Consider the following 11,405-nt stretch of genomic DNA (forward strand, 5'->3'; position numbering starts at 1 on the left):
ACTTTTGGAGTTATGCTCCGGACAAAATTTTTTAAGAAAATAAGATAAAGGGGAATAACTCAAAAAATAGGCAAGGTAGAGTTATTGTTCTTGCACACTGCACTTCCTCCCAATGTGTTCTATCAGTGTATGAAGTTTGAAGAAAATCCCTCCAGTACTTTTGGAGTTATGCTCCGGACAAAGATCGTTGCGGACGCACGCACGCACGCACGCACGCACGGACGGAGAGCATTTCTAATATCCCCTTCGCCTTTGGCGGGGGGATAAAAATAAGACCATAATGAAAGCTGTATATATTTATTGTTACAGTTTCAACATGGAGACAAACCGCCATTCTGTGTAAAATGGTTCAGACTTACTATTGACATGAGTTCAAGGCATTTTTAAATGAATAGGGTAACACTTGTAAAAATTTAACGGTGATGAAAGGGAAGTGAGGTATATATGTTATTTCTTCTTGATCCCTATAAACGCAAAATGTATCTAAATAACAATTACAACTAGAGATGCTTTTGAGGAAAGCACGTCTCCAACAACTGCCGAATCATCTGAATAGTAATATACGAGTTTACCATGTACCAATACTTCAACTGCCTTATCAGCATTTGAGTGCTTTGATTATCAAAAACAAGTTTTAAGGGCCATAATTCATACGTGCATGGGCTGATTTGGCTATTTATCGAACTTGGTCGAGGACTAATTGGCAAACGTATTTTGTTCAAGTGAAGATTGGATGAGAAATGTTTGCCTTAAAGAATGCAGACAAGCTTTGTGACAGACAGACAGACACACACACACACACACAGCCAGGAGTAAGTCAATATGTCTGACATATAATTATCACAATTTATAACAAAATCCCTATAAGCATAAAATGCATCTTAACGGTCAAGACTATGAACTAGGGGTCACCATTTCAAATCCTAGACAATTCAATATTCTATGCACTATTCGATTTCAAAGTTTAGGCTGAATTTTATATCAATGAAGCACCAGTAACTTCTGCATACAGATACAAACTTTATTATGTGATTAACAAGCTGCATTTCATACCTTTAGCAATATGCCATACATCAAAACTGTGACGAGTCTCAGGCAGATTCTCCCTGATCCATTTCTGAATCTGTAGGTGGCGGTCAGTTATTATTTCTGTTATGGAGATACCTTCTTTCTTCAGGTTGGAAACAGCCCGCTGTAAACCTTCAAGCTCCATGTGGTAGCTGCTCTTAACTTCATTACTCTGCAGAAGAAATGAGATTTTTTCTTGTGGAAAACAGGCGACAGGCATTATAAATTCTGGATAAAAAGTGTCCCGTCTACCATTTAACAAACTACTGAATTTGTTTGTTCCAACTGTTCAATGTAATTATTATCTTTGATACCAAGTTTACTTATATACGGTTGCTAATTTTGTAAACAGTTATCATGACTTCGTTCGTAACTTTACCAGCATTAAACATATCATTCCATTGGGAATAACTAACTTGATGAACAAATGATTGACATAACATGTATTACTTGTAAACAAAAGTCGTCTGCTTTGACAACCAAATTAGGTATGCAGTGAACATTATCAGTTTCAGCTTATTTCATAGTAGACATGGTTTAATGGTTTATCTAAAAAAGAAAACAACTGTACCTGAACCAAATGAATATCTATAACACGTCCAGACTGCATGTCTATCAAAGAATAAGCACCGTATTTAGCAGAATGACCTGGGCTATCAGCTCGTCCATCTCCAGCTACAACAACCTTTCCACCACGGTTTCTTAATGCCGTGAACACTGCTGTCTTATATAATGTCCATACTATGTCTACAGCAGGCCACAATATAGATCTTTGGTGTTCAAAAAATGTATTCAATGTAATTGTTAAGAAATTCATGAATTCAAACAGTCTAAACACTTTTGTTGGGTTACATCCAGAAAACAAAACAGCCGCACTCAGTAAAATGTTCCCCGCTGGTATTTTCCCCATTCTGGGTTGAGACTCCCATCTGCGCTGATATCCACAAGAGCACTCCTGTCTTATAGCTACATAACTTCCCTGAACCTGGCTTATTTCGGATGAAGAGGAGTGACAACATTCTGGGCAAACTTGGAACAGGGCCAGTAGGTTTTCTTCAAAAACAAGGAACTTTCGTTGTGCCTTTGGGTCAGTCCTGGAACAATCAGAGTGAAAAATTTATAAAGATTTAGCAACAAAATACGCATAGATAAGCAAATGTTAACATGACAAAACATACTTGTCAAGTTTATTGAAGCCATTAATAACTAATTAAATGACCTTTCGATAATTTCAAAATAAACAAAAAATCTCAGTAAGTCATGCAATAAGAACTTTCTTAACATCAACTGACCAACATGTATGCACTGTTAAATTTTTAAGTGAAATGAATATTATTCCGGGGCCTCCAGGGCAGAGTGGTTTTGCTAGCTAACTTCAAATCACTTGCATCTCACAGATGTGGGTTCAAGCCTCACTTGGGGCCCTGAATTCTTCATCCATCTGGCTTACTGAAGGTTGGTGGGGTCTTCCTCCACCATCAAAGCTAGGAAGTTGCCATATGCATGATATAAAGAGATAAAAGGCCGTTAGTTGTTGAAAATGTTCTCTTTATAGCTCAGGCAACCTATAAGTGCACAAATGGTTTATTTCTGACCAGCCCTGTCAGAGCTTGAGATGAAGGACAAATGTATCACTGGTCATAGCCCTACTTAGAATGTCCTTGGTATTATGTCATTAGTACCCAACACCTATTCTTTTGATTTTAATTAAAATGTGATTACATACTCTGTTAAGTTCTGGTCAATATCTGGATCAGGCTCTGTGCTAAATGTATCATCTGCAGGATTGTAGTCTGCATCACTCTCGTTATCCCTAAATGTGGTTGTAAGTGATGAAAAGGTAGTGTTCAGGCCAGGGGAGTTCAGGTTAGTCTCTGGAAGTAACTGTTTCACAGGTGTTGAGCTAATATGACCCACATCACTTTCATTGTACTGACAGGAAGAAGATACCATCTCTGTATGGTGCTTTCTCAATGTCTGTGTACCTGTTTAATAAAAAGTTTTATTCTCAACTGCTGAGGTTGTTTTAGAAAAATATTGTCTTAACACGCAGTGCAACTTGAGAACTGTAATGCGGTTTTAACATACTAATCTGTAAGTATATTGAATCTGTACTTGTCTGTAACAAAATTAGGAATGCTTGTAACTAACACAACAGTACTCTGCAAAAGTTGTCTAAAATCCACCAGCCCAAGGAGAGACTTGTACTTTGCAGAAATAGCATTAAAAGGATCTTACAGTAACAGTGTTATGAATTACAACAGAGTTCTGACACTGTTAAAATACATAATATGTCCCCGACAGAGATAAAAACTTACGTTTTGTATTGGTCCCTGGCTTCTTTGTCTTTAGGTTCACCTGTATACTTTTATGACGTCAAGTGCTACTCTTCACAACCTGAATATCAAAAAATAAAAAGATGTATATTATTCTTATTCTACGAGTATGAGCAATATATTAATTGTTCTGATTTACTTCCATTCAGTCATTCATTGTCAAGTTGGAAAGTTGATACCTTATAACCTAACCTGCGCTGTTTTGACAAAAATGGCATATATGATATATCCTTCAAAACAGACCAAAAATTCTGAACGAGAACATTATTACTGTTACATGCTACTATGAATGTGCAATGTGTTGAACTGTGTCATAGAAGTGTTCTTAATTTTCCTTCATTATTGATGCATTTTTGTTTAGTGCCTACCAAGACATTAGTAGTAATTTGATATTCTTTTTTTTTTTTTTTGGGGGGGGGGGGGGGGTCACTGAGGGGCTATGAAATATCGGGTATAATACTACTAGTAGATACTTCGAAACATTTGAAGATATAGCTTTAAAGCTTGCCATCAAAATTGAATGCAACATAGACTTAAAAACAACATGCAATGATGTATACCTTGCTTGCAGACTTCCTGGTAGGACAGGCCTCAACAGAACAGGAGTCAGTAACCTGAAATGCAGAGAACAACTGTAAAATTCTCGTGAAAGATAATATATTGAAACTTTTTAGGTCTTGCCTGTAATAATTAGCCACTGTCATTAGGTGCCTCTAAATATTTCCTGGCTTTCTTGGGTAATAAGTCACACATGTATGCACAATAAGGTCTAAGAGTAACTTCCATCTTTATGCCCCTCCACCAGGCATTTTACAGGGCAGAACCTTGACTAGCAACCGAATGATTATTTTAAATGAGAGTATACATGCAGAACTCAAACTTACAGAGATGAAACAGACATGCGGCTCAAAGTCAGACATCTTAACAACTTGATATAAGAGTAACAGTGAAAGGTGGATCAAAGTCAGATCCCTTAACAACTTGACAAGAGTAACAGTCTATTTATATGCTGAATAATTGGCAGCATTAGCAGCACCGAAGATACCAATAATAAGTACAAATGTGAATAATTCATTACTTAAAGAGTAAACTGCATTATAGTGTTTAGTATGCTGATGTTTCATACGAAATCAAAGCGTTTCAGCAAATAGTGGTAATGACATATGTTTTATAATTTAAAGAACATAAGCATAAACTCACAACTGTACAGTCCAAGACGGACTTGTCTAGGGGAGTCTTGTTCATCACTGAGGGCTGGGGTGTAGCTGGGGTCATCTCAGGATCCAAACTATCACACAAGGTTTCTGTTGGAACTGGATGCTGAGTGGTAGTTGGAGATAAATTTGGGATTGGATCTCCAGACATATTGGCTGGACTAAGTGTTCTTTCATGCTGTGGGATAGAAGGGTTTGGTTCAGCTACCTTTTCAACTATAGTGTCATCAGTACCAGACTTGGTAATCTTGTTATCGTACTCCTTGAGTATCTGCAATGTAAAGAAAATCTATTACAAACCAAACATCAATTAAAGGAAAAGTATACAAGACGCAAGATTTATCAGTATTAGTGACAAATGCCCCCAAAGCATGCCTAAGATACTAAATTTGTCTGCAATAAATAAATAGAATTAAATTAATTAATGAACTTCACCTTCAACTTGAGAGACACGCAATCATGCACAAAACATATAAAAAGCTAAAATAGTAACTTGCACAAAATGACTTCTTAATCTATATGAGCCGTGTCATGAGAAAAGCAGCATAGTAGCTTTGCGACCAGCATGGATCCAGACCAGCCTCTACATCCATGCTGTTCGATTTCAAAGCCTACTGCAATTAGAGAAACAGTTAGCGAACGAACAGCATGGATCCTGACCAGACTGCACGGATGCGCAGGCTGGTCTGGACCCATGCTGGACGAAAAGCCACTATGTTGGTTTTCTCATGGTGCGGCTCATATATAAACATAATCATAAGTAATGACTGCAGGCAGAAAACCAATCTGTCAAACTGTGACACTGACCTTGACCCAAGAAATCCAGGTCATTGGCGTGATGTACCCTTGGGGTTAGATGAACAGTTGTGCAAAGTTATTTCAAAAATACCTCCATGTGCCAAAAGATATGGACTGGTCACGAAAAATGTCACATTATTTTTGTGAATGTACTGTGATTTTTATGTGCATAAGTAACAAGTAAACATATGAAATAATCAACTGCATGTCAAACTATACCCTTAGCCTTCTTGTAGTAATTTGTTGTTCTTAATGTCAGCATTTACTGAGCATGATGGTTGGTAAGGTAAGATTATTTCGATTGGATTAGGAAAGCGAAAAAGGAAGTGTCTAGCCTTCCGCTTAATGGACACCTAGTCTTATCAGCTAGGTTTTTTTTCTAGCAGTCCGGTAAACAACAAGTGTATGATTATACTATGAATTATCATTTATAAATTATCAGCACACACATATTATGTTTGCGACCAGCATAGTTCCAGTCCAGCCAGTTTGCCTACAGTTTCTCTAATTGCAATAGGCTTTGAAAGTGAACAGCATGGATCCTGACCAGACCTCACAGACGCTCAGGCTGGTCTGAATCCAAGCTGGTCGCAAACACACTATACTGGTTTTCTCATGGCGCGACTCGAATGTTTCTCTTCTAATATTAAAGCATTGTTAGTTCTATATTTGGCCTGGTGCACAGTAAAAGGCCCAATTCAGCAAAAAATCATGTAACATAGATCCACCTTTCAAACTATACATGACAGAACTATGAAATAAATTTTATAAGTAAGGCATGATACAGATGTAAATGTGGAGGTGAACATTTATCGTGAAAATGTATAATTATAAAGTCATGCGACAAGTCTGAATAACACTTTTTGCATGTAACGGGTTAACATCTAAAATTTCATCATTTTTGTAAGATGTCTTACTGAAATTCTATTCTTTAAAACATCTTCACTATTTTGTGAAAGAAAAATATATTGGCTTTCATTTGATTATAACATCATTTACTTCTGTAATTTTGTTTCTCAGAATTTTTGTCTACATTGAAGTTGTATGGATGTAACACACTAAAAATTTCAAAAACCTATACATAACGAAGTGTAGAAAAAAGTAGTATATTATGGTGCTAGAACATGTAAGACAGCCTTGAAAAGTTTGAAAAATATGCCAGCTGTAATACTAATAATCAAAGTATCATTTCAGTACATCAAATATAAAAACAAATATGGTTGGATATCTACTCAAAGGTAAGTCTGTGACTAAAAAGGATTTTAACCCTTATCATGCTGGACACGATTGATTCTGCCTTTGTGACCAGTGTAGCTCTTGATCAGCCTTCACATCCGTTAAGTCTGATCAAGATCTGCACTGTTCGCCATTCAGTCAGTATCATTTTGGTAAGCACACCTTTTAAAAGTCAATGGTACTGTCTGAATTGAAAAATGGACATGTTAATTACAGAAATTTAGCAGGGTAAGGGTTAATCCGTAATGTCCGCCCCCTACCATAAATTTCATTAGGGTTTTGAAACTAGAGATTTCCAGCACATTTTATTACATATGGTGACCTGAGTAACTTTCCCAAAATTTGCTGGTTTTAACATCATATCCAGAGAACTCTGTCCCTAATTACAATTTTTTTTTGAAAAGCTACCATAAACAATTGACCCCAGCTGCTGGTGTCCTATTGTATATTTCATGTCTTTTCATCTAAAAAATCAAGGGTCATAAAATGCACCTAAGTCATTCCTAAAACAACATAATTAATAAGTGACCTACTGAGATGGCAACAACATGCCATAAAACACAGGTGGCCACAGAAGATCACAAAATCACACTGTCTCCACAGGGTGCCAATACACAAGGGACCATGAAACCCCAGAAGGGGATCTACTTGATCAATATTGGTTCTTTATAATCCTGTGTATTGTATAATTAACCCACTAGTAAGGTTTTTGCCTTTCTTTGCCAAGGACTTCCCCCTTACATACTGGCTCTTGAAGATTCACCATTATCATAGCAACTGATCTGCTTTTAGCTAAATGTGAAAAAGAAAGAGAAAAAGTCTTCTTTTTTAAGAGGTATGTAATGAAAAGGTTATATTATGAATGTGATGGAGAGCCATTTTTTTCAAATAAACATCAATTTACTAAAGTTGTTCTCATATAAATCTTTTCAAGATATAGCCTCCTACTTTTTTGAAGGACTATGTGTAATAAAACTTAGTATATTAAAAAAGGAAGTAAGTAATTCTCAAATCTATTTATAAGAGACAATCTATAAAGAGGCATATAATTCAACCAAGAAATATAAAGACAGGCTGTTTATAGATTAACTGGTACAAGTATACAAAAAATGGCAATGAGTTGAGGTGATAAATTTGCAATCAATGACAGAACATAAATATGTTTTAATGATTTTTTGTGCCATTGATTAATCTGGCGAACATGATAGATCCAGCATCGATCTCATGTAAATTAGTATAAATGAAATACTTCAATCTCACTAGCTTTTTAACTGCTAAATGAATACAAAATGTAACATAAAATTTGATGTTTGAATGCCAAAAAGTGTTTTTGGGAGATTGTGTGCTTGCTCTTACATGAACATTTATGATCAAATGTGTTCGACAAATCAAATCAAGCATGACTAACCATCCCATGCAGTTGTCCCTGCATGGAGAACTGGACAAACCGTCTGATCTAATATTGTGCAGTTAGTCCAAATAATTGTACTCAAGACCAGAATACTGTTACTAATTTTTTTGGCAGTTCGATATTCCCCTCCGTGTACAAAACTACAAACTAGGAAAAGGTTCAAAGTGTGGTGGAAAAACTTTTTTCCTTTTCGAATGTAATGACCAACGAATTTCGTCTGTGGAGAATCATGTTAAAATACGGCAACAGATTAAAAAAAAAGTAATATCTGTTAGGTAGACAATAAATGGAGTTAATCTGACGCATACATTGAATTGTGAAGGTTAAACTGTAACTAGACTACAATCCTTGCAAATGTCAGAAATTAAAATTAAAAGGCAGCCACTCGGCGCCATAAGCTTGCCCAGGCAGACAATGTGAAATACCAGAATGCAAAATCTGTCTACCCGAGACGTCAGTTATTTTAACACTAGCCTACTGTGCAGTGACAATAATACTGATTTATATATCATGTAAACCACACATAAACTAACTTACTCTGGCACATTCCCTCTTTCTGAATGCACTTCTCAACACAGGCTCTTTCTGTTTGTAATTGTCTATGTTTTGTCCAAATAAAGTTGGAATGGCAGTGACCTCGAATTTAGCCTTGTAACTCAAACCTTCCTTCCAATGCAACCGCGTGGTAAGTGTGAAACACTCAAGTTCGCTACAAACAAGCTGTGCGTTTTCCGATTTTGATTTCGGTCCACTCCATCCAGCCCGCGAGAAGCCAGTTCCCGTAGCTTGCAGAGCCTTTATCCATTGTTTTCGAATTGAAGAGTCTTTTGGAAATTGGTGCAAACTAATGTTATTACCACGTTTATTCGTGCACCCACCTACACAACACTGTGCACCTGGCATCTCGAAAAATATCCAATATTTGTTATAATTTATAGTTATTTGTGAATGTAAACACGCTTTCTATATGGCGAAGAATATCCGGGGTACTGCTTGTGACGTCACACGGAAATTTCCGATCAATATTTGCCGGAGATAACCGACGCTCGATTTGGCCAGGGAGGTAAATCGTAAAGGTAAATTATACCTGTAAATTACAGTTTTGGGGATGGTTATTTTTTTAAAAAACTTCACCAAATTTATTAATGGCATATATAGAACGATTCTGTAAAATCAATTCTTCATCCAAGGGGCCCTTTAAAGATATAATTTGTTCACTAATTTTACAAAACACCGGTGCTTACCGGAAACATTATTTATTGAAAGGATTCTGATGTAATTATTGTTGAAGTAAAGGTTGAAAATAACGCACGGTAGATCGAATGTAAATTAGAATTTACGTACAAATATGTTATTACTGGTATTACGGCTTGTATTTGAATTTTATACAGTAGTTTTATCCATTGTAGGAATATACTAAACCGCTTTAAAATGAAAGTTAAATTAAACTTATATTTGTAGACGAATAAAATTAGTTTAAAATCTTAAATTATAAATCTTGCTAAATGCAGATATCAATGTGAAAATTGAAAATAACGCACAGCGGCTTAGAAATGATAATATTAAGCAGATGACAAAAATTGTGTTATCTTATAAATAACATAATTGATTATGTAGGGTCTCGAAAGTTGTTTTATTGATTTAGCTAATTGTCTATACCACTTTAAAACATAGAGAGAAAAATGAATGAAACATGATAAACTTGAGTGTCCTTATAACAACCATGCGTAATATATTGTTAGCCGCCATTTGCGATTTTTTAGTAGAAATAGGAATTTTACTACATTTGTTCTCCTGTGCGTAACTATTAAAGTAAGGAAGGGATTTCTTTCATTTAAAGTTTATTTTGTGGATTGATATTTTCACAAAACAACCAAAACACGCACACAAGACTATGTATAGCTGAATTCTTTATGTTTAGATTTTATAGAGGTCTATAACTGGCGCCTTTAAGTTTGGTGTTTAACAATGACATTGTTAATTTTAGACGTTCATATTTAGTAACATACGACTAGGACACGAAAGCTATTATACTTGTTTGTAAAAGTAACATGTAAATTTAAATAGTAAGTTACGATGTACTGGAGAAGTGAGAACAAACGGAAAAATTAAGAGGCGGGGGTTATGGTATACTGGTTTTCTGTTAAAAGTGAAAAGTGTTTTCTGAGGGATGTGTGTAAAATCTTATTTTTTCTGTCAAGATTATCTCGAATAATACAAATTTTGTAAAAATAAACCAAAGTATGCGTATCTTCTGTTTAAGCAAAAGTTCAGGTTCTATTATGCGGAAGAGAAATAATCTTTTTGAATTATTGTTATGACAATACTTCGACAGATCTCAGTCAATCCCTGTCACAGTCTGATTCCGATACACAAGATGTTTCTTCATCTGTACAGCGCAAACCGTTGAACAAACATGAGTATTCACTCCTTTCGAAGGGCCTTAACTTTTGTCCAACGCCTCCCCAATATGACCGAGGCAATCTAATTAAAGACACAAAGGCATTCAGCCGAAAACTTAGGCTAAAATCGCACTTCACAAAGCCGGATCCAAACAATGACAACAGTTCGACAGATCTCAGTCAATCCCTGTCACAGTCTGATTCCGATATACAAGATGTTTCTTCATCTGTAAAGCAAATACCCTGCACAACTGAAGCATCTGAAAGTAATGTTGAAGATGAAAAATATCCGTAATTTAGACTTAAAAGCACATGGCAGCCCCCAAGACAATCTGTTGGACTTGAGACATTTATACAAAATGTTGAATCTGATATATCAAAATTTGAACCAAAGTCGAAATGTCAAGATAACCTCACTAAATCTGAAAAACAAGCTCTTAAGTCACTGCGAACAAGAACAGACATTATTATCAAGCCAGCTGACAAAGGATCAGCAGTAATAATTATGGACACAGAGCATTATTTATCAGAGGCCGATCGCCAACTTAGTGATACCAGATTCTACAAACTACTTGATCACGATCCGACAGAAGAATTTGCTGCGGATGTCTCCAAATCACTCGACAAACTGTTTGATGGGGGCTTCATTAGTGAAGATAATTTAGAATATCTATCGGTACCGAATCCCAAGGCAGGTAGGTTTTATCTTCTTCCAAAAATTCACAAAGCTAGAAACCCTGACCGTCCAATCGTTTCAGCAAACGGACACCCTACAGAACGAACCTCAGAATTCATTGATATGCATCTCAGACCACATGTAAGTAGCCTACCGTCCTACTTGCAAGACACCACTGACTATTCTCAGCAGGTCCCTAGCGACACATTACTGGTCTCAATGGACGTCACGTGATTGTACACAAACATACCACATGAGGACGGT

General features: G+C 36.2%; 2 protein-coding genes across 2 annotated transcripts; both read right to left on the bottom strand.

Moving 5' to 3' along the window:
• Positions 1-483: 483 nt before the first annotated feature.
• LOC123530221 (uncharacterized) lies at positions 484-3,545 on the bottom strand. Its single transcript, XM_053547257.1, has 5 exons — positions 3,387-3,545; positions 2,795-3,053; positions 1,640-2,162; positions 1,054-1,240; positions 484-548 (listed from the first exon to the last, which is right to left on the bottom strand). Exons 2-5 carry the CDS (start codon positions 3,019-3,021, stop codon positions 484-486), a joined length of 1,002 nt encoding a protein of 333 aa, XP_053403232.1. The 5' UTR covers positions 3,022-3,053; positions 3,387-3,545.
• LOC123530219 (THAP domain-containing protein 11-like) lies at positions 3,445-8,966 on the bottom strand. The gene is made up of 4 exons (XM_053547258.1): positions 8,601-8,966; positions 4,605-4,889; positions 3,965-4,018; positions 3,445-3,465 (listed from the first exon to the last, which is right to left on the bottom strand). Exons 1-4 carry the CDS (start codon positions 8,964-8,966, stop codon positions 3,445-3,447), a joined length of 726 nt encoding a protein of 241 aa, XP_053403233.1.
• Positions 8,967-11,405: the final 2,439 nt, after the last annotated feature.

This window comes from Mercenaria mercenaria, chromosome 7, assembly GCF_021730395.1.
Source record: "Mercenaria mercenaria strain notata chromosome 7, MADL_Memer_1, whole genome shotgun sequence".
Taxonomy (NCBI): domain Eukaryota; kingdom Metazoa; phylum Mollusca; class Bivalvia; order Venerida; family Veneridae; genus Mercenaria; species Mercenaria mercenaria.

Bases quoted from the DNA above. Each gene is read 5' to 3' on its own strand.
- LOC123530219 (XM_053547258.1), bottom strand. From the start codon at position 8,966: ATGCCAGGTGCACAGTGTTGTGTAGGTGGGTGCACGAATAAACGTGGT. The intron at 4,890-8,600 runs GTAAGTTAGTTT...TTTACATTGCAG, and splicing joins GAAAGAGGGAATGTGCCAGA to ATACTCAAGGAGTACGATAA. The intron at 4,019-4,604 runs GTGAGTTTATGC...TCTGCATTTCAG, and splicing joins CCGTCTTGGACTGTACAGTT to GTTACTGACTCCTGTTCTGT.
- LOC123530221 (XM_053547257.1), bottom strand. From the start codon at position 3,021: ATGGTATCTTCTTCCTGTCAGTACAATGAAAGTGATGTGGGTCATATT. The intron at 1,241-1,639 runs GTACAGTTGTTT...TTTCTTCTGCAG, and splicing joins TAGATATTCATTTGGTTCAG to AGTAATGAAGTTAAGAGCAG. The intron at 549-1,053 runs GTATGAAATGCA...ATTACTATTCAG, and splicing joins TGTATGGCATATTGCTAAAG to ATGATTCGGCAGTTGTTGGA.